Source organism: Helicoverpa zea, chromosome 13 (genome assembly GCF_022581195.2).
Source record: "Helicoverpa zea isolate HzStark_Cry1AcR chromosome 13, ilHelZeax1.1, whole genome shotgun sequence".
In the NCBI taxonomy this organism is placed as follows: Eukaryota; Metazoa; Arthropoda; class Insecta; order Lepidoptera; family Noctuidae; genus Helicoverpa; species Helicoverpa zea.
Genome location: NC_061464.1, coordinates 7265229 through 7292172, shown reverse-complemented (window position 1 = coordinate 7292172; position 26944 = coordinate 7265229). Strand labels below are relative to the sequence as shown.

At 36.6% G+C, this 26944-nt stretch overlaps 4 protein-coding genes across 4 annotated transcripts; 3 read left to right on the top strand and 1 right to left on the bottom strand.

The window, feature by feature from the left end:
* The first annotated feature begins 2836 nt into the window (after positions 1-2836).
* Positions 2837-8975, top strand: LOC124635787 (CAPA peptides-like). Its single transcript, XM_047171742.1, has 4 exons — positions 2837-2911; positions 6861-6971; positions 7401-7580; positions 8137-8975. Exons 1-4 carry the CDS (start codon positions 2845-2847, stop codon positions 8229-8231), a joined length of 453 nt encoding a protein of 150 aa, XP_047027698.1. The 5' UTR covers positions 2837-2844; the 3' UTR covers positions 8232-8975.
* Positions 8976-12215: 3240 nt separating this feature from the next.
* LOC124635766 lies at positions 12216-14864 on the bottom strand. Its single transcript, XM_047171719.1, has 4 exons — positions 14769-14864; positions 13841-13906; positions 13237-13407; positions 12216-12793 (listed from the first exon to the last, which is right to left on the bottom strand). The coding sequence occupies exons 2-4, from the start codon at positions 13896-13898 to the stop codon at positions 12579-12581; spliced, it is 444 nt and encodes a 147-aa protein (XP_047027675.1). The 5' UTR covers positions 13899-13906; positions 14769-14864; the 3' UTR covers positions 12216-12578.
* A 7173-nt stretch (positions 14865-22037) lies between these two features.
* On the top strand, positions 22038-23270 carry LOC124636058. Its single transcript, XM_047172012.1, has 3 exons — positions 22038-22114; positions 22473-22715; positions 23141-23270. The coding sequence occupies exons 1-3, from the start codon at positions 22038-22040 to the stop codon at positions 23268-23270; spliced, it is 450 nt and encodes a 149-aa protein (XP_047027968.1).
* On the top strand, positions 23265-26706 carry LOC124635975 (pickpocket protein 28-like). Its single transcript, XM_047171935.1, has 7 exons — positions 23265-23689; positions 24096-24321; positions 24445-24712; positions 25010-25075; positions 25499-25682; positions 26051-26142; positions 26540-26706. The coding sequence occupies exons 1-7, from the start codon at positions 23424-23426 to the stop codon at positions 26659-26661; spliced, it is 1224 nt and encodes a 407-aa protein (XP_047027891.1). The 5' UTR covers positions 23265-23423; the 3' UTR covers positions 26662-26706.
* The last annotated feature ends 238 nt before the right edge of the window (positions 26707-26944 follow it).

Below are 26944 nucleotides of genomic sequence, written 5' to 3'. Positions count from 1 at the left end.
GTCTTAAAGGTATCAATCAAAAAAAATATATGATTAGGTACAACTAAGCGTTCAAACCCAATAATAATAATCGGCATCTGAGGTGGATGACGGGGAGTAGCGACCCCGCGAGGCTATGTATACCGAGTGCTCCAGGGAGAGTATACTGTCCCTTGTCCTCCGTGACTGTCCCCATCTCCGGCCTGCCGGAGTGAAGCATGACGAGGGATAGGTCTCCCGCCTCTTGGCTTGCCTCATTGGCCGACCAGAGTGGAGTCGCTAGAGCAAGGTTAGCAGCCCTGCTCGGAGAGTAGGTGCCTCGTGGTAAGTGGCGAGTAGGCCGGTGATGCTGGACCCACAGGGAGCGCGTGCTCTGCGTTTAAAGTCCGCCGAGGTATCCTCACCCTTCAGCCGCCCATGTCCCTATTGCCCTCAGGTTGCTATTCAGTGACTGATTCCCGGGGGCCCAGTAATTGAGCTGGCGAGCCCCACCTGCCATTTTAACATGTATTTCATACATTGTCACCGGCAAGTGCAAAAGTTCCTCATCACCATCATCCTTCGAGCCTTTTTTCCCAACTATGTTAGGGTCGACTTCCAGTCTAACCGAATTCAGCTGAGTACCAGTGCCTTACAAGAAGCGACTGCCTATCTGACCTCCTCAACCCAGTTACCCGGGCAACCCGATACCCCATGGTTAGACTGGTGTCAGACTTACTGGCTTCTGACTACCCGTAACGACTGCCAAGGATGTTCAATGACAGCCGGGAACTACAGTTTAACGTGCCATCCGAAACACAGTCATTGGTGTTATAGGTACATACAAACTTAGAAAAGTTGCATTGGTACTTGCCTGACCTGGAATCGAACCCGCGCCCTCATACTTGAGAGGTTGATTCTTTGCCCACCAGGCCACCACGAATATTTTTCCAGGTGCCATAGTTCCTATAGTTTCCTATATCCTAATCCACTAACATCAAAACGCAATAGCCCAAGTAGTTTTCCTCCACAGTTACCTAGCAATTAAATAGTTTAGCGCAGAACCGGGGATTGCCCTTGGGTTCATTTCTATAGTATATTTTATACAGGGATAATCGTCGGTTTTGTGTCACCTTTTCATTAAAGTTGTCTCAAAAGGGCGTTTTAAATTTTCTTGCTGCATCTGATGTTGTGTGTGGCCCCTTGATTTACAGCTTTTATGAATTTTCAAAGGCCCTCTTGCTTGTAGTTTCTTTCAGTCATGATCTGCTATTAAAATTACGATCATGCAATCACTAAATACATACAATTTTAAATAAAAAAATCTTACTTAAGATTACTCTTTACCCATCAATATCGAATACGACAAGCAAAGAAGTGACAGCGATGGAAGCTATGTCATCTTAGTTTTAAAACTGATTTTAATATTTTTTGCGTCAAAACTAGTTAGGGACGTTAGGGAGACGCGGTACAATACGCGTGACGACATGCAGTTATTTCGAACAAAAAGCATAGTGTATAGTTATCGGCACGAATCTTGAGCTCTGACCTACATCTGCGCAGAAGTGATTTATTAGCAAAGAACCAATCCCGAGTGACGGCTATGACGCGATGCACTGCGGGCCAATCACCGCTTTAACCCGCCCCCGCGCCTCACTTCATACCACAAAAGGGACCCAATAAATTACTTCTTCACAGGCGAAGGTCAGAGCTCAAGATTCGTGCCGATAACTATAAGAACAGTCAATTTTTGCTTGCCACAAATTGTAATCCAAGCGTAGTAGAAACAAAGGCTAGTGCTAGAGTTACTTGTACCCAAAGCATTAGATCTTAATCGAATGGCGGAAGCCTACAGCGGCCAATATATACCTAAAAAAACACTCGTAGAAAGTGCATACTTATAGAAAACAGGGGATTTAACCATTAAGAAACATATGAATTGAATTGAATAACATGACTGTGTACGTGTATCTAGAACCAGCAGAGTAAAATTTACCCCTAAGAAAAAGCTTAAAAGAAACTCAGTTTTATGAAAAAATTTAGTCGAAATCTTAAATATGTTTGTTCTAGACAGTTAACAATTTTGTAAAAGTCCCGATATTCGCTGTTTATTTGCATTTCGTACTGTAAAACACAAAATATCCTCATTATGACGAGTTTAGGTGCAACTTTTGAGCATGTCCCAGTAGTCGTCATAATAATTGTAAAATTGACGGGTTTTGGGTCAAATCGGAGTTTTAAAGTACCAATAGATGTCACATTAAAAAAATATATCTTCTATGTTAAAAGTATTCCAAATTGCATATTACATCGTTAGCAAATAAACGTAACTATCTAATTAAACAAAGAAACATACCACAGAACCCACTGGATTTATGTAAATCAAAACACAAAACCACGTGCTGAGTTTCACTTTTGACAGCTGAACTTCACGAAAAAACGATTTTGTTAGGGCACACACGTTTAAAATAACATATCTTAGAAGCCGTGACTGTTAAAACCCCGTATTGTTATTTCAATTGTGCAATATAATATCAACAATATGTTTACATATAAACCGGCCCATTTTAAGTTCAGTAGAAAAAAATAATAAATGTTTTTAGATTAATTGACGACTATTGGGGCATGACGACTTCACCCGCGTTTACCTTATTGAGTTCGTTTTCCAGTATGGTAGACATGGTAAACAGGTTGATGTTATGATTGTGTAAAAACAAACTTTTGTAACCATTCTGAGAATTGATAGGTAAATAGTTTATTCAGCACAAAAAAAACATTTGTCACATTAATTGGTTAGTATGAATAATCTTTCTTCAGCTCAGGGAACTTTTGATGGCTAGTACTTCTTTCTAATTAAAGTATGTTTTGTTTTAGCAAATCTTAACAATGCAGCCTTCAATGAGGATCATCGTCTCCATGGCTCTGCTGGCCTCTGCCCTCGCCAGCGCCTATCGTAAGTAACTGTTTGTTTCTTATATATCTTTTTATAATTTATTAACAATAATATAATAAACATTTAATTTCAATGGGTATGGATTAAAAAGCGTCAAAAAATCCCCCTCAATGCTGCCGACTGAAAGCGTGCCCAAGAGGCTGGCAGCATTGCTACGCTGGATGGCAATGCTTATCCTTTGTTCAAGACAGTAGCCAACATTTGGACACAATATCTTTAATCAGCTAACAATTGTTTGAATGTGAATGAATTGTTTGAATGATTCATTACAAAGTCGTGCATATCACAAGTTCATATCATAAATAACGTCACAAGCATGACATAAAAATAAATACCAACAAAAGATGTGTTCTTTGAAACAGACTGATTGAAAAGATTGGTAGAAACCATGAAAATACTTTCCGAACTGTGATGGTTTAGAAATCACTTCAAAAGTTTTACGTCGCGTGGGGTTCAAACGGCGGGAACACCCATCGTTAGGGTAGGACTACATTGGAAGAGGAAAACAGGAAATATAGGAATTAATAAATAAAACGCATCATCGTTTCGATGTGTTAAAAAAACTGGAGTCATTAATTACGATTTTAAATATTTCATACATAAAGTGCCATCTATAAATGCAGTAAAATACATAAAACTGGTGTTTGCGTCATTATCTTATTAAAATTTGCAAAAAATTTTTTGCAAACATTTGATTCCAACCAGCCTATTGAAGCACACAGGTATTTAAATAGTTCATCTCGTAACATTTGTAAACTAATGTAACACGAGTCTTATTTTCACAAATTAGCCAAAATCAAAAGGGTCAAGGGTAATCTATTCAAGTTTTCTCATGGGCCCTAATCAGTGAACTGTAATATTGTTCCTTAACCCTCGTATTGAAAATAAAACATATAAAAACCCGATGACAAAATTCACATGCACTCTCTATTCCTTCACTCTATGCTATGAGAGTGCACCTGTGTCTGCGCAAATGCTTGTGCACTATTATATGCGCAGTTGGCTAATCTCCTTACATTAAATTAGCCGCCGTAGCCGATAATCGGCTAGGAGGACATCATCATCATTATCATTCCTTCACTCTCATGGCTCGATGGGACGGCAATCCGATTCTACCGGAAAGATCAAGTGCGGTACCTACAGACATTAACGTATTCTCCGATGCATGGGTGTACGCTGGTCGATTTTGACACGGGAATCGAACCCAAGACCCAGGGACGATAACGATAGCGATTTTTAATAATGGCCATGTAATACCGTATTTACACTACACTACATTTACACACTGTCACTATGTTTAAAACTATTTCTGAAAGAATTTGAATGGAAGTTTTATCAGCTATTTTCAGCTTCCATTCTCTATTAATATCAATTTACTGAGGAAATGGCTTATTTTGAAGCTAAGAGGCGGTAATGTAGGCTGCTTGATATTGTTTTTGCAACACTATTATTGACTTTTAGCACTTAAAATATATTCGTAAACCTTTTATTATAAAAAAATATATATATTATAGGTACTGCCTATAGTGTGTTCAGGAAAAAGCTCGTAAGAGAATGTCAGAGTTTTCAGTTGGATTTTTAACTATGTTCGTGTTTATCTGAAAACTGGTTGTCTAAAGTGTCATGTTTTGTTTTGTTAATAACGTTAAACAATGCAAGTTAAATAGAGTGAACATATCTAATGTCATAATCTACCTACTAGAGGTTGATACTTAGGTGCGTTAGAAATTGGTAGGTACATCTTATTTTTTTCTTAACTAAATCCCTTGAACTCCGGAAGTATCAGCAGGTATTATCATCATGCTATTTTCATTTACAATGTACAGGAACCAAATCTAATGTTGATCAATAGCCCTTCATGACCAACAATACCCCATCTTAATAACACGTGCAAAACAAATAAATTCCCCTTTATCTTTAATTGCAACGACTCGACGTGGTTGAAATCGTTCAGCTTACCCCAGAGCAAAGTAAACCCGAGATGTTACAGGAATTATCGACGTACACGTTAATATTGTACCGCTGTGAATACCAAATGAACAGCTGATGGGAGGTTTTAACTTATTGGCGTTCCCAATAATATATCTATTGATTAATTTGTCTACTAAGGATAAAATTTTGACATAAGGGGGCTAAAGCCGAATTCCTATCTTTGGTAAGCTAAATAATAGATAGATAGAGTTTTCGGAACGGCCATTAAATGTTAACTGGTCTATGCATTGGTTTTGGATTTTCTTATTTTTTGTAAGTTATTCGTAGTACAAACTATCTGGGTCATGGGGTTATTGATTTAAGTTTTATGAAGTAGTTAAACCCATTGTTTGAAATCAAATATATGAAACTTTGATAAGTTGTAAATAATAATGTTTAAAAAATTGAACTTATCAGATTTTACGTGCGATCTGTATTTATCTTATTGTATTAAGACCCGTTAGCAGTTTCAGCTGTATCCCGTGGGTACTGCTCCGTTTATGTAAAAAAGTATAATTAGCCTTACTTGATAAATGGGCTATCGAACACTATCAAATCTTTCTTAATTTTCTGCAAGCGCCTTCAATCAAAGTCTTCAGTTTAATAGTGTGAGTATAGACGGTTGAATATGTATAATTCTAAGAATAGGATAAATTACAACGTATCGTTTAATATAACAACAAAATAACTACATATATTGACATGATCAGAATTACCGTATATTAAGTTATAATACTAAACTATATTTTGGTTAATTAACTATCGTCAGAATTTGAACTTGGATTATATTGAACTTGTTTACAACTTTGTTAAAATATACACGTCTATCTAATAAGCAATAATAATGGATCAAATATATTATTAACTTTCGTCACAGAGATAGTAAAATAGATGGATTTGCAGTCCATACTAAAGTAACTACAACACGGACAAAGTCGCAAACAGTACTCGTCTAAAACAATCATTATCTATGAAAACTGACAGCTGTCAATGCTAAAAACTTTTTCTCCATTCAAATGGCTTTTCAAACTGGCTGGAGAGAATTCACTATGGCTTCAGCTAAACAAATGTTAGGCTGTATTCATTGGCTGAGTTCATATCGATCGCAGTTGTCTAAAAACTGATAGAGATCTATGTTGGGTATAAGTATAGACTATCAAAAGTTAGTATAATTCGGCTTAAAGTAACTAATCCACATGCAAATTCACGGGCAGATCTAGTCTATATTCAACCAATCATAAAAGTTGTCACCTGTCAGTTGACAACATAAAAACTTTTTCTCCATTCAAACGGCTTTTCAAACTGGCTGGATAGAATTCACTATGGCTTTAGCTAAACAAATGTTACTAGGCTGTATTCATTGGCTGAGTTCATATCGATCGCGGTTGTCTAAAAACTGATAGAGATCTATGTCGGGATTTGTTGAGCTATTTGTGGATTCTTGGAGTGCAAGCGATCCATCAGTCAATTTGGTAGAAGCACTTACTACGTGTGAAAATAGAATGCTGGGGCGTTTTTTGAACTAATGTAACCTTCTTTTGTAGGCTTTGAATATTGGTACAAAGATGTTTAGTTTAATGTATTTTCATTAATATTCGGCTTTGATCTTTGATCAACAGTATGAAAGATTTTTGTTTTATTACACAGCGAAGATATTTTAATACAATTATAGACTCATGTGTCTTCATACTTAAGTCTCAAAATTATTTTAATTCGGTATTCCTATTACGAGCTTTGCATTTTATTGTCATCTGGCACAATTCCGTTGTCGACATCAATTGCATCCATACATTTAACAGCTACTGAAGCATACAGATACGTGGTTTTAAGATTACAAATCCCTTGAGAACAAATCTATGCCTATAAACTCCAATCTATAAACCACCAAACCACACACTACTCTAAACTCAATAACTTTCAAACTGTAACTCAAAATGTTCCCATAACTACATGCTTATACCTCTAACTGTACCCACAGACAGTAGCGCCAAGCTGCGGCGAGACGGGGTACTAAACTTGTACCCGTTCCCTAGAGTCGGCCGAGCGTCGCGCAACACATGGCAACTGCCACTTAACGACTTATATCTTGGTAAGTGCTCGAAAACTGGTGAAAAAAAGTCTCGACTTTATACTGCTTACTTAAATTTTATAATTGTTGCTGATACGCCAGTGACTATAATTTTGATCAGTTTTGTTTGTTCTTCTTGGTAAATCGCATCAACTGACATTTGCTTCCAAATTAAAAAGCCTTCCTAGCCTTTTACAATTATTTTAGATTTGACAGGTGTGTGCTGCAGACAGCGCATACATCCAATTTTGAATACCCTTATTTCGGTCCCCTTTTATAAATAGTCCATAAGTTTAGTTCTCTCACTTTGCCCTTCTCCACAGATATTGCAAGGATAAATGCTGTTTAGTCATCAAGACTACCTTGAACATACAGACCACTACTTTGAATTCCTCAAAAATGGCACTAATTTTCTAAAATTTGTTTTTGTACCTCCATAATCTCCTCTAGAATACGAGCCATCAGCCGAGAAACGCCAACTGTACGCATTCCCGCGGGTCGGTCGCAGCGACCTGTCGCTATCGCGCCCCGACTCGCACGAGTTCCAACCAATGGCAGTGAGGCGCACTGAGAGTCCTGGCATGTGGTTCGGACCCAGGCTCGGCAGGTCCTTCAAGAGTGATGATGATGGTAAGGATTCTCTCCCCTTTCCTTTACAATTAGAACATTTCTTAAAACTCGATCATCGTTGGCCTTTTAAGAACTGTATTAGGGTCAGCTTGTAGTCTAACTGGATGTAGCTGATTACATGGAACGACTTCTTTTCTTACATTCTCAATTTAATTTACCTGGGCAATCCCATACAGTTTGGTACACCCTATCTCCCCTTCGTTTAAAAATACAAAATTTCTTCTAACTCGGAGGGACGGTTTCCAGTCATAGTTGGATGTAGCTGATTACCAGTCTTTTACATGGAGTGACTGCCTATCTGACCTCCTCAGCCCAGTTACCCTGGGAAACAACCTTTTGGTACTCACTGCCTTGTGGCTTCCCTGACGTTGTGGGTGTCTATGAGCGGTAATAACGTTAACTATCAGGTAATCCAGATCTGAGTGCTTGTTTGTCCCCTATGCCTTGAAGAAATAAGAGTAGATGCCCGCTATATGTAGTACTTGATATTGAGAGAGTCTGTGTTAAATTGTCAAACCAGCAGCATGATACTAAAGAACCTTATTATTGTCCACAGAAATCATCATCCAAAACGAGAACACTGACCACAGCGAGCCCGAACAGACAGAACCCGTTCACGAAGATAGGAGGAAGAGACAGACCCTCAACTAAACCGCTTGCACCCCTGACGATTGAACGCTAAGGCTCAGCGCATATCCTGCGACTAATAGTCGGACACACATTATCTACGATTTATTTTTACCATCACCAGAAAGGGCTCCTTCATTTGTTTTTGTGATGATTGTAGAATATAAAAAAACTGTGAGTGAAATAGTATTGCAGTATGCGCTGACTCTTAACCATAGATTAATTTAATATTACGAGTAGATACGACACATGTTAGACACCGCCGAATCGCCAACAATAAACGCCAAAATAAAATTGTTTTATTATGGCATCAATTATTACTGTTAATTGTATTTACTTGTAAATCGACCGTCAACGTTATTGTAAGAAATATATGTAAGTATGAATGTATCTAGTAGAATAAATAAAATGTTTATTAAATAAGTAGCCATTGCCAAACTTATTTCTTAGGCTGGGCGGGTTTTATTATTCCGTTAAATACATAAATCCGTGAAATAATTTTGGCAATTTATTATAAATTATATGAAAATTGTTTATAAAGTTCTAATTTATTGAAATAAAGATCAGTCCAAAATTGTATTTTGTTTCATTCATTGTTAAATCTTACTTTAATTACCACTGAAGTATTCCAAGCAACTTCCTACATGCAACTTAGTTCTCTTTGAAATACAGCAATTAGGTAAAATATATCCTTCCGAGGCCCACACCAAACCAAAAAAAACATAAAAAAAACAACATAATTTACAAAAAAAACAAGTTTCCCTTGAATTAATCATCCCCAACAAAAATATAAACATCTATTTTAAACGACACGCAATTCTAAGCTTTCTTAAAATACGTTTCATTTCAATAATTTAATAATGTTGTATTAATAATAGATCATAATAAACTCTCGAGGGATAAGCCCGCCGCGAGGTGCGGACGGCAAATTAAATAAAACCTACTTTTCTCGAATAAAAAAAAATGGTCATTTGAGTGAATTTTTTAATATGAAAAATGTTCTATAAATATGGACACCGAGATTGTTGAGAGGAAATGGAGATTATGGAAACGCGTTGGGTGTATTTTTTTTTGTTTTTTTTTTCTTCTTTTTTTAATGGTCTGGTGTTGTGCTACACGTGTTGTAGAAATGCTTGGTAGTTTTCATGGTTTTAATAAAAATTATGAAAAAAAATTATGTAAAGTAGTTTGTTCGTCGTTTCTAGAGAGAACTTTTAATTAGTGGTTGGCGATTAGGAAAAATATGTGTGGTGTATAATTTTTGAACAAATTTTTTTTTTCTTTTCGATTTTTTGAGTGCACAACTTACTAGAATTTTTGTTAGTCGTAGTCGAAAGATAAACGAAACCTAACCAAAGTTTGTAGTACGTACTTTCACAACTTATCTATTGATATCTTATCCCATTACATTTGTCTAAGCTATTTTTCCTAAACATTATGATACCTAGTTAAAGCCATAATAGTCAGGTTGACTGCAATACTTTAATGGCTTATACATTCGTAGCTGCTACGACGCTACGAGCTACGTGCTACGATTATGCAAAATGCTACGACAACAGATGTTTACCTTGCTACGCATACATTATAATAATCCTTTGTACATAGATATAGCTTTGTATAGCTGTTGATATGTTTAATTTATCTGAACCTACTAATATTATAAAGCTAAAGAATTTGTTTCTTTGCTTTTGGGCGATTTGAAAAATTCTTTCAGAGTAACATAGTCTATGTATGGAGGGCGGATGTGTAAAGAAGTTCCCATGGGACGCGGGTAAAACCGTAGGCAGAAGCAAGTAGGGTGAACAACAGTAAAAATTTTGTCTGTTAGAGACTGTACGACTTAAACTATAGTTATAAGGCATACGTTCACCACACACTATAGAAAATAACTTTTCTTCACAAACCTAAAAATACATGTAACTATTGATGATAATCTTATATGTTTTATTTCTACTGATTATTATAAATAGCAATAACCGATACAAAAATAGACACATCAGTGTAAAAATAACACTAATTCCCTACCGATTTTCAGCAATAAAAAGGTATGTGCACAAAGGTATTCTGGGAACAATGACCGCAGATATAAACGTGTGAACACTACACATATATACAGACAAACAGATATTATACAGTGTATTGTATTTAATGCACATCGAGGTACCCACAATACTGTATTTGTTCTCTGCATAACGGATCATCTGTCGACAATGGTTGTGGAGCTCCACTGTCAGAGATTTTAATAGTATTATGGGAAATTGAGAATTGTTTGAATAAATTGGGAATACAACTAAACAAAAGAAACTATAAAAAATATTTAGTGGATTCATTATGGAAAATAGGGAATTGTTTGAATAAATTGAGTATAGAAATAAATAAAAGAAAATATAAGAAATACTTAATGGATTAATTACATACAATTTTTGAGGTTATCCATTAAGGGGAAAGTATTAACTTAATTGCAGCTGATTTAATTTATTTTGCCATATGGTACTACATTAATGCAATTCTTTAATATTAGTTTAAATAAAAAAAAGTATGTAACTAACCTTTTTTATAAGCAAATAGCTTGAAATAAAGTTTTTCTGTTGTATTGTATTAGGCGGAAACTTAGGACGAGACAGGAAGTAGCACAGGTTTTATCCTAGTGCCTTCGTAATTAGGACAAACAACATGAAACTAGCCGTATACCCTGCCAAAAGTGGACACTTTTGACCTATTCACTCTCTGACGTCACCCACACCAGATGACGTCATTCAACCCTCTCCCACTGGCACCACACACCAAGTTTTACTAAATAAGTAACAGTCAAACATCGAGCCGTGTGCGCGGTGCAATACGAGGGCTTTCGCGACCTGCCCGGATTACGAGGTGCAGCCCGTGGTCGCGTGGTCGCGCTCCCATTCTGTGCTGTGGTAAACTGTGGTTCTATCATCAACTGATTTTATGGAGAACTAGATATTACCTGCAATTTTGTCCGAACTGTTTTGCATCGGATCAAAGGGAGCCTATCTCTGTTTCAAGGGAACTAGCTATCTTCATTATTATAATCACATCGGCCTGTTGTCGTCCACTGCTCATTAAGCAGTTTCATCGTGAAAGCGTAGTAAACATACTCACTTTTGCCTTTCACTAGCCCGTAGGCAACTGGTTTGTGGAGCACAATTTTGTCAATTTCAAGAAGGAAATGTGTGCTGTACCACTTTAAAAGTAGCCTCTATCCTGAGTACCAGGTATTTCCATGTTTAATAATGCCTTATTAGACAATCGAACTGGTTTTTGCCTTTTAATGGCTGTGGTTTTATCATCAACTGATTTGATGGAGAACTGGATATGGCCTGCGATTTCGTCCACGTCTAACTACGTGCTGAAAGTATTATTATTCCTCTCCGTTTCGAGGATACCACCTCGATCCATGCTTAATTAAATTACTTTCGTGGTATGGTATGTTCGTTTCCCATCCTCCCCCAATGGTTGTGGCCCATTCTGTGCTGTGGTTGTATGATCAACAGTTTTTGGTAACGACTAGTTTTTACGAATGATTACTACTCATTAAGTATATGAATAACTTCACTAAAGCAAATGAGTTTGGAGTGAATTATCAAACGGGAATACTAATGGCGTCCACGGCCGATTTCGGCCACGGCGGCTGTTCTCATTTAAGGAGATCAGCCAGCTGCGCAGGACATATTATAGTGCACGAGCATTTGCGCAGACACAGGTGCACTCCCTATTCCTTCACTCTCATAACCCGATGGGACGGCAATCCGACACGACCGGAAAGAGATCAGGCGCAGGACCGACATGTACGTGCTCTCCGATGCACGGGTGAATCAATCACCAACTTCCAGACTACGGGCTGCTTTGTGAAAGCTTAAGAAAACCCACAAAGCAATTTCGGCCCGACTCGGGAATCGAACTCGAGACCTCGAGCAGAGCAGCCGCGCTTGCGACCACTAGACCAACGAGGCAGTCAACGGGAATACTAAGGTTTTGTTCAAAACACTCTTTTTTTTCAAATAAACTCTTTTATTTAAGTTTTAAAATTTACTTTATAACTTAAATTAGACTTGTATATTGTACAGTAACATTGACTCATATAAGAAATGAAAATTATGGCAGTGGTCTTCAAAAGTTCTGCTTTAAAATACATGTTTGTTTTTTAAAATGGTTATTAAGTAGATTACCTTCAAAATAAACTGTCAATCAGACCAAGTCAGCAGTGTGAGCGAGTTTCTTCGCTTTCCATTAACAAAATTTCAATCTACTATCTAAATTACAATTATATTTAAAGTTGACTTTATTTATAACTACACATTACCTACCTTACTCATACCTACACTAGCACTAAAATTATTTCTTATCTATCCATCAACGGTAAAAATACAAACACACAGCCAGAGCCACGAAGAAGGCTGATGCCGTAGTGGAGTTCAAAGAGTCAGCACTGTTGCAATGATCAGTAAAGCATTGGCAGACAGTCTCGAGATGGTCTCGGTTGTCGGCGCGGTAACAATCTTTCTCGTGGCGCACCCAGCCGCAGCCGCGGGTCACTCGAAGCTCTGAGTCCTTGTGGGGATGGTAGACTGGGGAAATAAAGAAAGAAAGTTAGAAAAATGTAGTAGTTATAGTGTTTGAATACACCTATTGAGTATTGCTCCTGGTATTTTGAGAAGGATAGTTTCAATTTTTGCACGATGGTTGGGGGAAGGTCATGCCTAAGTATCTATCTTATCGTGATGAGCTCCTCCATGTTTCAGAAGTTATGTTAAATTTGTGGGTTCTGGGTGCCAATTTAACATTTTTGACAATCGTTACGTGAAGTTAGGAGCCAGAAAGACTAACAACCGAGGGTGACAGAGAGACACTTTGATTGGCCAAATAATACAGCACTTCTGTAAAATTTATATTAAAATGCATCTCTAAAAGTTGATAATGATAGTGATCTTTGGGGGAGACCTTTTAATATACAAATCTTCTATACTTCTAATAATGACATGCTATATGAAAAAAAATATAAGGTACTAACTGGTTTGCACAATCTTCCTGCAGAAGAACGCATACTCATTGACCCTAGGCACAGCTGTATCGCAGTTGATGATCGGTATGATGCGTCCGCGCATCTCGTCGTCGAACTGAGTGGGGTCAATGCACGCTGAGTTGTTCGCACTGTTGCAGTAGAAGCAGTAGATTGCTGTGGCTGAAAACAATAGGAAAATATAAAAAAATATGTTATGATTTTTGTAAATCGTACGCTAAAGTTTTATCTGTATAATGTGGTTTCAAAACCTGTGTGTACGGCGCAAGTATATAAAGCGTACGATTTTCAAAAATTACTTCGAACTCTGAAGACAGTAAGTCTGAGGCTAGTCTAACCTAGAGTTATTGGGTTGCCCTGGTAACTGACTTGAGGAGGTCAGATAGGGCAGTCGCTCCTTGTAAAACACTGGTACTCAGCTGCATCTGGTTAGACTGGAAGCCGACCCCAACACAGTTGGAAAAAGGCTCGGGTGATGATGATGACTTCGAATTGTCACTTAGTGAATGTTGAGAATTGATGTCATATTTGTCCGCTTCTGTAAGTCTTTAAAATACGTCAAGCTCTATATTATTTATAATATTTTTGTCCTTACATTTGTACACCATTGATAACAATATCGTTATTGATAACAACACGGTTTTTGGAGACATGGTGGTATCTGAAACAAAAACACACGATCAGGCCAATTTATTATTTAATCCTAACATTATGTTGGACGTCACGAAATGGTAAACAAAATCATGGTGTCTGCAACATGAACAATGCTAAAAAACATAAAAAAAATAAATGAAAATATTTAAAGATGTCCACGTTGTGTATTAGAAGACATCATTACCCATAAAAGAACGACCTACTAATAGACAGTTTTTTGTTAAATAAAGTTGATAAATAAGTTAATAAAGCGCCGACCCCAAATAAAATTGGGATAAGGGCAGGAGGATGATGATGATGATGATGAAAGTGTATAGACGACAGAATTTAGACCGGGTACTAATAGCCATTCCATAGTAAATGTATAAAATTATTGTGTAATAAAATTCACATTTATTTCATAACAAAATCTGCGTCTAATCAGAAGAGGCGTAAGAACTATTCTCACAACACTCCGGGCTATAAGACAGCTTAGAAAAAACATGGCCACACCTTATTGCTTTCTTTTTACACAAAAATAAACATAAAGCATAAATAATAAGACTCATCCACCCTTTTAGCTTCATTCTCATCGTAAAGCCGGAAGCCATTATAAGATGTTCTATAATGGACTTAAGTTGTATCAAATAATTTAAACCGCATTTTGTAAGAATTAAACTTGACATAAAGGGGTGGATTTAATGGTTATAGGCTGTAGTCTTACTCGTTTTATAATATTTCTTTAATATAATATCTGCTGCTATAATACAAATTAATAGTTTGACTTTTGACCGTTAATTTGTAACAGACAAACGTACTAACGCATATATATTTATTTCATCACAGGAATTCAAACAAGATTATTAATTAAAATCCAAAAACATACTCACAATATAATTTAAATCTTGTGTTTAAGTTATTTTAATTTAAAAATAACGGGGTCACCACAATACGACACAATACTTCACTGGAACCCGATAATAACTGAGCAAGTTCCAATACATTATATTACATAATTATATGTGTGGATGTCTCATTGTTTGTGTACTGCGATCTAATAATCTTGGTCCTTGGAACGCTAATGTTTTTAATGTTGCAATTTTTAATGGTAAAATTAACTATCATTTCATTTGAAAGTGGCCAGATCTAAGTTAAGTTACGTTCAGAATAATTTCGTATACATTTCATTCGTGTTTTCAAGGTAGTTGCACGGTTTTAAAGAGTGGGTTTCATGAAGAAGAACCGGAAAGAAACTCCGTATCTCTTACTTAGGCATAGAAACTTGACTGCAACATCATCTGCCTAGTCTTTTCACAATTATATTGAAGTCGGCTTTCAGTCTAACCATATGCCGCTGAGTGCCAGTGTTTTACATGGAGCAACTGCTTATTTCAGCTCATCAAGTATGCAACATATTTGGTAAGACTGGTTGTCGGACGTTCTGCTTAAGAGTACCCGGACACTGCAAACTTTTAGTCGGTCGATAATTTCATAGGGCTTATAAATCAGTATGAAGATGAATGGCAGAACACACATTACGGAGATCAGGTATTTTTTTCAATTCATAGATCTCATTAGGGATATTATGTAATGAGGAAACTAAAATATAAAAATAATATAACGATTAAGGCCTATTGCGAGCTATTAGACCACATTTGTTTGTTAAATTCGTGAGTCTGTTGAATGAACTTATCTATGGTTCGCTGACCCCTGACTTGTGGTATCAGAGTATAAGTGAATTTACTTATATTGTACATATGTTTACTTACGTATAGTTATAGTAGACATTTTTTGGCTATATTATATTGTGATATAAATTAAATAAGATAGCATTAATTTTTAACAAATTACGTATGTAAAGAAAATCTTAAAAAATTTCATAACTTGAGGGCCATAAAAAGGCAAGTAGGAGCAAATGAGTCTATAATTAATACTATGAACATATTTCGATCTCGCACAACAGCCTTGTGATGTCAAAATTTGTAAACCCATGCATGGACGTATCGAAGATGAACTCGTATGGAAGATAGAAAGCCGTTTTTGGCCGCAATGACATTATTTACCATGAAAAATAACTAACTTAGGTTTCACTTCACACTAAAGCCCAATTTGTAGGTACAGTTAATCTAGGGACAAGACTTAAACTATTCTCCAAAATGACTAGGTACCCTGAACTTCCCATTTCTTAAAGCGCGTTTACATAGTCCGTATGCAAACAGTGTTGTAGCAACATTAACTTAACCGAGAACAGTGCAAACAAGTTCACTGTAATGACGTTTTGTTTACTCGTATAGTGTGAACACTGGTTTACAGTGAACATTTAGCTTTATGGTCAAAAAGTTGGCTTAATCACTAACTGAAATATTAAATGAATATAAACCTATCTATACTTATAATTTTAGTAGCCGTTGTCCCGCGGTTTCACTCGCGTCCCGTGAGAACTCAACTGCTAAACTATAGCCTATTGTTATTCGGAAATAGTGCAGCCTTCCAACGGTGAAAGAATTTTTCATATTGGTTCAATAGTTTCGGAGCCTTTCGGGCGCAAAGAAACAAACAAATATTTAAAATAGTAACGCTAAAGAATTTTAAAAAAGAAAGAACAATTTATTGACACAAGCAATACATACACATAGGAATAAAACATATAATAGTTTTCTTGAACGCGGTAATCTCAGGAACTATTAAATCCACTTGAAAATTCTTTCAGTGTTAGATAGCCCATTTATCGAGAAAGGCTAAACAATGTTTACAATATAAACGTAAGCAGAGGCACAGTTTTGAGTAAATTCTGTTCATGAAGCTGCTAACATAATAACTAATGGTATTAATTAGCGCGTAACCGCAGATTTAAAAGCAAGTATGTGAATATACATTATGGTTTATAATTATTGTTATAGATACTACCCGAATAATGCGGTTACAACCTCTATGAGTGTTCATAATCTAGGGATGTTATTAGGCAGGTAGGCAGCTAGGCGTCTGTCATTTGAACATCCTTGGCAGTCGTTACGGGCAGTCAGAAGCCAGTAAGTCAGACAACAGTCTAATCAAGGAGTATTAGGTTGCCCGGTTAACTGGGTTGAGGAGATCAAATAGGCAGTAGCTCCTTGTAAAACACTAGTACTCAGCTACATCCGGTTAGACTAGAAGCCGATCCCAACATAGATGGGAAAAGGATCGGGAAATTAGAGAAATGAATTTCAAAGACGTGTATAAAACTGTAGGTATTGTTATTTCCCCATTAGAAAATAAACAATATATCGAGTATTGTAAACTTTCAGTAATTATGTAAGTTTAAGTACGATGCAGTAAGGGAACGGACTATATGTAGATGTAGTAACAATCCTTTAGTCTTGAAATACGATCCTTGACTTTGCAGGGTTTCAGGACTTTGCACTTTCTATTGCGTTAGTCTTGATACTTGATGAAACATTTTACAATTTTTGTGGCATTTTTGAGTGCCATACTTTCTATTTGTTTAATTTATGTTAATCTAAAATAGCTACAGTGATATAATTGATATCTTAGTACCAATCACGTTTGCCTAATATACTTGATATTATGAGAATCGTACCGAAAGACCTTTTCTTTTATGGGGAGCACAATGGCTCTTCTAATCAAGTGAGCAGTTTTCTTTAAAGCTTAAAATGAAATTAAAAATCAAAGATTTAAGGTTGCTGATCTATTTTAGTCTTGGTGACGTAGCATGCTTATTTTCGTAAGAAAAATGATATAATATGTAACTATCTTGTAACCCATTAGAAGCAATTTAGGAATATTTTTTTGACTCAAGTAGTCCCTTTTAAATATTTCGTTTTTCAAAGTGACATTGATATTTCTAAATCATCACCGATACTTACCTAGCTACTGAATGGCATTACTGTCGGTAACATCAAACACAATAATTAGATAAACTTGGATATTCAATCAACTGGACTTTGAAGTCAATTTTTACGACATTTATAAACAGATTAATGAAAATGCCTGGTTAAACGTGTCCCAATTTTTTTTTCAACTCTTCCCCGGATATTTTTGGGGATTGACTTTTTTCGCCTTTTGATCTGGATATTTTTATTTCTGGATAAAGTTAATGATCTGTTTAATTAATGTTTTTAGCTGTTAATGACGTTGAATATTTAAATACCTGTCTAGTTGTGAATAGGGTGTTCCAGGAAGAAATCCAGACCGTCTAACTCTATGGCAAGTTGTCATACATGACCAATTTATTTTATGTTGAAAGGAAAGGTAATGAAGTCTTTTTATACATGAAAAACTTTTCTACCCACGATGAATTGAGCTCGAAAATCTTTAAACATACCTCGACATTGATATTGAAAAAGTCTGATTGTTTCCCACCATTTCATATGCGTATGAAAATATCGCATTGATTGGCAATAAAAATACCTATAAATAAACCAGTAAGTGCTTGTCGAAACTTGAAAACAAAAACACAAAGACATGTAACTCTTCAATTCGCCTAAGGCTTTTCAGGAATATTTCCATTCCAAGTTTTTTAACAACTAAAGAAAACACTGAATCTGTTATTCTTTGAAAAACTTTTTCCAGATTACTATGGAATGTCTTTTGTACCCTTTTACGATATTAAAAAAGAAAATTCAACCACGTAGGTCAAAATGAATTTGAAAAAGAAAATAGGCTTGGCTTTTATATATTTTTTCAAAATCATAAGCCTAATTGTTAAAATATGAAGGTCTAATGGGTTTGTTGTTAACGTAGGTCGAGATTTTATTTCTTAATTAAAACATGGTTAATCCAGTTGTTTTTGTAAGAAGAATAATAATTATTTTTGTGAGTAAAATGTTTAGGGTTTGTATTTGCCAGGTCAAAGTACCCGGTCATTCACTTACAAAATGGTTTTAAAAAAGTTTAGATGGGGACCTACTAACCCTTTTTAAAATATTTTTGTATCCTTTTTTATTTAAATGTATTTCTAAGAATTAAGAATAATCTAAACTGAACTATCTAAACCTCTTCAATTAAATTGGCCACCGAACCGATTTGTTGACACATATTGCTTACTGAGGACATAGTAGAGGGAACCTTTACATTACACGACACGGCAGCGTTAAGACAAAGATCTTTAGCTAGGTATATATAGAGCTATCGACTTTACAAAACAATAACATATTATCATAACATAAAATCACGGGAAAGCGTAGGCAGGAATGTAACAAACACCCACATAGTTATATTATCAACATTTAATAACTCGCCCACTTACAAATAAGTTCTACTATTGCAATAGCATTTCAAAGTGGGAGAACCTAGTAATACTTTTTCTTTACTACATTTTTACAGGAGAGGTGGTGTTGAAAATCGGAGGAATAGTGGTTAAAGGACTTGACACTCCAATGAATGAAAACCAATAGAAATAAGGAGGTAGGTGATACGGATTTAATTCTTGCTGTAAAATTAAGTACGTAGGTGAAACTGCAGTTAACGCATCTATAAATATAAAAGAAATTCGTGTTAGATACACATTTTACAATTCAAGAATGGCTGAACCGTTTAAGCTGAAAATTAGAGGGAAAGATAGCTTAGACCCGGGAGAAGGACATAGGGTTATGTTATAGTTTTTGTCACCATCTGGGGAGCAGGTGAAACCGCAGGCAGAAGCTAGTGGTATATAAGATTATACTTAATCATTTAAATCTATCCTACAAACTGTAACAAGCATATAAATTGAGCCATTAATATTATCTAGGTAAAGACCACAAAGTGTGGCGTTAATTGGCAACACCAATCAAGGGGTGTACCGTTAAATGTTGGCAATACTGTTAAGTGCATACTGCATGGTAATGCGGCGAAATATTGATGGCTTGTCACCGCATGAACTAGCTTTTGCAGTGGGTTTGCTTGTGGACATGTAATTTTTTGCAAGTTGGTAATTTTTTTACATATTTTTGGGAATGCAGTCAATATAAATGATTTTTTTCTATACTGACACAACTTTTGCAGGAATATTTTCTAGCTCTCTCAGAGATCTCAGAGATATTTTTTATCATCAATTGTTATAGCTTAATTATTCCTAGATTTTCTCGCACTTTCTATGCAAAATTAAAAGTGTAGATGAATAATCTCCAGGTCTAGCCAGTAGTAGTCAGTTTTTTTTATTGGCTTGACCTTAAATAATATAATATATTTGTAAATGATTTATTTTGAATACATAGTCGCCGGGACACGATGGTCTCAGCATCGAGCATCTGCAGAATGCGGGTACTCATCTGCCTAGGGTCTTGTCAATGTTGTTTACTTTTTGTCTTCGTCACAACTACTTACCAGACGATCTCATGAAGACCATAGTAGTGCCCATTATTAAAAATAAGACCGGTGACGCATCGGATAAGGGAAATTATAGACCTATATCTCTGGCTACGACCCTGGGTAAGGTGCTGGATGGTGTGCTTAACAGACAGTTAAGTCAGCATATCTCCCTGCACGACGCTCAATTTGGATTTCGACCTGGGCTGTCTACAGAAGCTGCAATACTGACTCTTAAGCATACTGTCCGGTACTATACCGACAGGAGAACGCCTGTGTACGCCTGCTTCCTGGACCTGTCAAAAGCATTTGACATGGTGCCATACAATGTGCTGTGGAGAAAAATGAGGCTTAACACCAAGCTACCTATAGAGGTTATAAGTTTGTTTAGATATTGGTACGACAACCAAAGCAATTATGTGAGATGGATGGGAAAATGCTCGGATGAGTATAGGATGGAATGTGGAGTAAGGCAGGGGGGATTGACCTCTCCTACTCTATTTAATTTATATGTGAATGAACTCATTGAGGAGCTCAGCAGTGCTAATGTCGGATGTTCAGTGGATGGTGTATTTATAAATAATATTAGCTATGCTGATGATATGGTACTGCTGGGCCCCTCAGTCAGTTCCGTGAGGTCACTCTTGACCATATGTGAGCGGTATGCATTGGCCCATGGGCTCAAGTATAATGTCCAGAAGAGTGAGTTGCTAGTTTTTAAGGCTGGAGCTAAAACCTACTCCGTTCCTCCGATCACACTTAATGGAACTGTCCTCAAGCAAGTGTCCAATTTTAAGTACTTGGGTCATTGGATCAATGAAAACCTAGCCGATGATATGGACATGGAAAGGGAGCGCAGGGCATTGTCGGTAAGGGGTAACATGCTTTCTCGCAGGTTTGCACGATGCTCGCGTGACGTTAAAGTCACATTATTTAAAAGCTACTGCCAAACGTTATACACGTGCAGCCTGTGGAGCAGTTACACTAAATAAGCCTACAATGCTCTGCGCGTCCAATATAATAACGCGTTCAGGGGTATGTTGGGGCTCCCTTGGAGGTGCAGTGCCTCCGGTATGTTTGCGGAGCATAGCACGGACGGCTTCCAGGCGGTACTTCGTAAGAGAATGGCCTCCCTGTGGTTTCGGGTAAAGGGGAGCAGCAACACGCTTCTGAGTGTGTTGTCGGACAGAGTTGACGGCCAGATGCTCAGGCACTGGTCGTCGATGCATGTTCATAATAATAATCAGTTTAAATTTTACTAACATAGAATTTAAGTTTCTCATTTTACTAACATAATATGGACTGTGTACTGTGTGTGCTTAGTCTGAAATAAATATTTTAAATTTCAATTTCAATAGTTTGCGTTGGTGATATTTTTTAAGCTGAATTTTGAGGTTGAATATAATCTAGATAAACTTCCAAAAACCTAACACATTACTCTTTCATTTCTCCTTTTCAAATGCAATTAATGCAGTATTTTAATACTCAAACATTCTGACAGACAGTGCAATTTCTCCATATGCACTAATAGCATTTGTACCAATTAATACAAGTACCATAATACCATTAGTATTAGAGTCTTTCAACAACCCTCCATTCTCCATTTCTTGCTTACATTTGCACAGAAGAACTGGGTCAATTTCACCACCTTTCCAACCAATGAAATAAATATGTTCGAATACCATAAAAACAAAATCAACGAAATAAACAGTATCCCCAATAATTTATCTGTCGAAGAAAACCTATATTTTCGTGATTATTATTTAAAAGATTTCAAGTACATAAGTCCCGATGTGGTTAATTTGAATAAGAATAAGATTATTAATAAGGATGTGGAGAAAACTGTTATTAATGAGGAGTTGAGGAGTAAGTCAATGCCTGAGAAGTGGATCAGCGAAGTCATGAAGGGTCTCAAGCAGTTTTTCTATCAAGGTTCTCTTCATGGAGTCAAGTAAGTATAATTTGCCTTATGATACAACACGATGTATCCTGATCTTAGAAATTAATTTAGAAGTTACCTCCCTCATGTAACTGGAACCCCTTACCATTTGTAATGGAGCTATATAAATAGCCATGATTTTAAGCTTTTCACCACAAACCTAATCATTTATATCGTGTAAGAATTGTTTATTAACTAACGTTGCTAGTCTTAAAAGCTCGTCAATATTCAGGCCACGATAAATCAATAATTCCTCTCTATATCATATCTGATTATCTGAATTGAATATCTGATATTACATATTATGTGAAACAATCTTCTTAGATAGTTTCAAATAAAGAGGTATAGAATAAAAAATCCCTTCCACCAGATATATCTTCGAGCCTTCATTCGGCAGCAAAGAGAAAGCTACATGGGTCATCATAATGTTCATCAGCATCTTCATCTGCGCCGTGGTGATCATCCAACTGTTCTGCAAGTGGACCTCCACTCCTTTCGTCAATGTTATAGACTCCATGCCAACTCCTATATGGGCTGTTCCCTTTCCAACTGTCGTGATATGCCCTCATCTTCATGTGAAGATGTCTTATGCTAATGTTACGGAGCTTGAGGGGTAAGTTAATTAGTTTTATTTACTTTTTAAGATTAATGATACTTACCAGTTTTATGTAAAAGCTATCCACGAATGTTATATTGGTTGGTAACCATAATTTTTTTCTGATTGTAATAATTAAGCGACCTTTATAATTTGCAAAAATCAAATGCCTAACACACTAACACGTGAATCGCATGAAAAAAGCCAAGAGACCTTATCAACTGTCTCAATACAGTTCCTTACATAACCTAAAGATTACTCGTTCTAAGTAGATTATACCTACTATAAAAGAAAACACAGTTTCAATTACAACCTATTCCTGCTACCTACCATTAATCAAAAGAAATTGCGAAAGTCTAGAACAGTGCAGATTGCATTAAAATTTTCCTAGGATCAAAATGCTATTTTTAAAGGAAGCGACTGTAATATGGTTTCTTGTTTAGATTGCAGGAATTCTTCGCTGCGATGGTTTGTCCAAGGATGACGAACGAGATAAAGTATCGGGAGACCCGTTTAGATGACTCCCAGTTTCATATGCTTACTGAATTTGTCGTAAAGGTATCGATTTTTTAAATTTATTATTTTCCTGCAACAAATGAAAGAACTACATTGGATGATGGACTACCCAATATACATCAACATAAGCCAATCAATATAAAACGACTATGTTAGACCTTGGGGGTATCTGGCAGTCATATCTGTCTATCATAATCATCATCAGTATCTATGTGGAATTACTTTATCTCAAACTTCCAGTGTAGACGATATAAGATGTATTGTGTTGTGACATTGTTATATCTGTTTTTGTTTTGTTGGCTTCGTATTTGTGTTCTCCAGGGAGCCCCGACATGCTCCGAAGTGGTGAAGGCCTGCAACTGGCCGGCTCTGCATGACACCAAATGGGAGATGGACAAGTGCTGCGAGCTGTTCCAGCCGATCTACACCAACTACGGTCTTTGCTTCGCGTTTAACAGCCTACCTCTCAATGCCATGTAAGGGGTGTTATGTTTTGAGTATAATTAATCAGTTTATTTTTCTAAAGGGTTATTTCCAATACGATTAAATACAAACGTTCTAAAAATGAAGAAAAAAAGAAAGGAAAAACATTGGCACGACACACGGCAAACACTTTTGGTTGTCAAATAGGTGCAGTTCAGCATTATGCCAGTCAACAAGTGACTGACGCTGATTTTCAACTGGACCTAAGAGGGTGACAGTGTGTATGATAATAAAATTCATACCACATAATATTAATGAATTTAATTAATTGAATTAATGAATGAAAGTACGCAAACAGGTCGAATTATTTCCATCAACCGCTATTCTAATTTAGTTTTCTAGTATACCTTTGTGAAGTGACCAGTGTCAAGAATTGTCAAGAATTTTTAAACTTTCCAGGAACAACGACACGTTAGCTTGGCATAAAACCTTTGACGAGAATGCAAAAGCAACGGAGTTGCAATGGGGTCTGGACATCGGGTACCCGAAGGTGTTCCCTCCAGACCTGACAATGAAGCCGCTAAGGGTCATGGCTTCTGGAGAAGCTAACGGCTTGGGAGTTGAGCTGTTCCTCAATAATTCTGAACATCAGTACGCTTGTGAAGGGAAAAGCTTGGGATTTACAGTTAGTATACTTCATGAATAACAAGACACTAAGCATTAACCAGAATTGAAGAAGACTCGAATTATTCGGAGTCTCTCGGAAGCACTATATTGTTTATGTTAGCCTTTCCTGCCTCTTTTCCAGATCTTGATCAGTTCTCCAACGGACCACGTGTACACGAGCACAGTCCTCCGCCTCCCAATGGACAGGATGACCACCATAGAAGTCACCCCCTTAACGTACAAGACCGACTTCTCTCTCCGCTCCCTCGCCCCTTACAGAAGACAGTGCTTCTTCCAGAGCGAGAAGAGCTTGCAGTATTACGAGTTCTATACGGATAGTAACTGCAAACATGATCTGTTGGTGCAGGAAGCGAGGAAGAAGTGTGATTGTGTGCTTTTTAACTGGCCTAGTAAGTGGACCAGTGTAACTTTCTCTCTGATTAAATGACGTCCTAGTGTGAAAAAAAATAATAATTTATATTTCAACATATTCTATTCCTTATATTTTAACAGACGCTAGATTTTATATTCCCGATTATTGAGCGGATTAAAAACGGCAAACGTAGTTATCGCTCATCAAACTTTTGACCAATCAAAAATTCCATGATATCTTCAGAAAACCATACTAAAATATTGGGTTCAAAGTCCTCTTAAAATACAAAAAAAGTGAACTCCATCTCTGCAAATGAAAAATATTAATATTTCAGGGAAATTCATCTGGGAGCCTGTCTGTACTACGAAGGATGACTACAATTGCATTAGCAGCGTTGAAGGTTTGTACAGAAATTATTAAATACCCAAAGGTTTCAGTTGTTTATTTAAAAGACATTAGAGACATCTCTGAATGCACGAATTAAATGAGAATGTAGGTATGTAACTTTAAAATAATGTAGGTTTCTTAATTTTGAGTGTACCTAAGTTAAAATTACAAATCGAAATAAATACCTGTGAGGTTTTTCTATAAGACTCGCTCTCAGTGAAGATCTTTTCAAAGACCTAGGATGCTATCACAACACTGACATATTATTATTAGTTGTCTTGAAGATCATTGAACGATAAGGTCTTAAGCCCCATTCCTTCCTACCAACATGCACTGAGCAAGCGTGGTGATTAGCGCGATCCTTCTCTGTATGAGAGGAGGCCTGTGCCCAGCATTTGTTCGATAAAAGGCAAATGATGATGAATCTCGTTTCCAGCAAAAGTAGAAGAACAGCTGATCTACGCGTACTACGCAGAGAGTGAAGACGAGCGCGGTACTCAACAAGAGTCCAAGTCCTGTCACCCTTCGTGCAATGACGTCATCTACGCCAGTCAGGTGTTCTACTCCGATCTGACCAAAGACATGGAGACAAGCTCGCATAAGTGGAGCCAGTTGAGGCTGTAAGTATGATGATACCGTCTTCTGATTGTGATTTCACTCACGAACATAGGAAGCTCCTCCCTGTTCATGTAGCAAGTGCTAGTATAGTAATCTGGGTTTCTGGTTCATATACTTTATGCTATACCTAATACTGCTTTTCATCAAAAATCATTCTGTCGTTTTTGCTTGAAAGAAGATTTAAGCTTTCGCGTGTGATATCTATTAGGTGTAGATTATGTAACAATTTAAAATGATGTCCATTGTGTGTAAGCCTCTTGCAAGTGGTATTTTTTGAAAACGATGGAGGAATTAGTAGTCCTTACGCAATTGTGAAACCTGAGGAAAAAATAATAATTTAATTAATTTACCCTAATGTTATTTTACACAGTGGAGAAGTGACGCAGATCAACGTTCACTTCTACGACGATATGTTCCTCGGTCAACATCGTCATGCGCAATATGATGATTATTATTTCATTGGTGAGTATACTGTAGTGGTATTGTGGTTAACAACTGCCTCTCAAGTAAAAGGGAGCTGATTTGATTTCTGGTCAAGTAAAATGCAATTTTTAAAAAGTCACCAAATAGCATGTAATTTATTCCGAAAGCCAAAAATTATAAGTGTCATGATATAGGACATCAACTTGAAATTCCAACTCTGAAATCGTCTGTCCAACTTGAGCGATATGATTGATGATTAACTTCCTACGTTAAATACACATAATCACGTACCTACCAGCTTCCGTTTCACCTGCATCCTCAGGGAACTACTTCCCGCACGTGGATAAAAAGTAGCTTCATATATACGTACTATTATTATTTCTGATTTGCCTATGAGCTGTAGTGACTTTTATTCATTTCCTTGTTTCTCATACAGGTGCAATCGGTGGCCTTCTCAGCTTATTCCTGGGCTTCAGTATCATCAGCGTTGCAGAACTCATCTACTTTGTATTGCTCAAACCTGTTTATGTTATTTTCAGGGAGTTAAATCAAAATTAGCACGTGTATCTTTGGTCTGGTCACAAATAAAGTTTGGTTCATGAATGGTGTTTTTTTTAATTATTTTAAACGTTTCTGTATTGTTAGTAATCTTCGAAACAATCTTTAATGTCTTCTAAACCTCTCACCTATTTTCATACTCATAGACATACTTCATACGAGCATATAGGACAGTGAATAATGAACAACAAAAATGGAGAAATAGTAAAAATAAACTTGAATAGCTTTGATTGCATCAGCAATTAGGGGTAGAGATTAAATTCGCATACCTCTGGGGTACGCG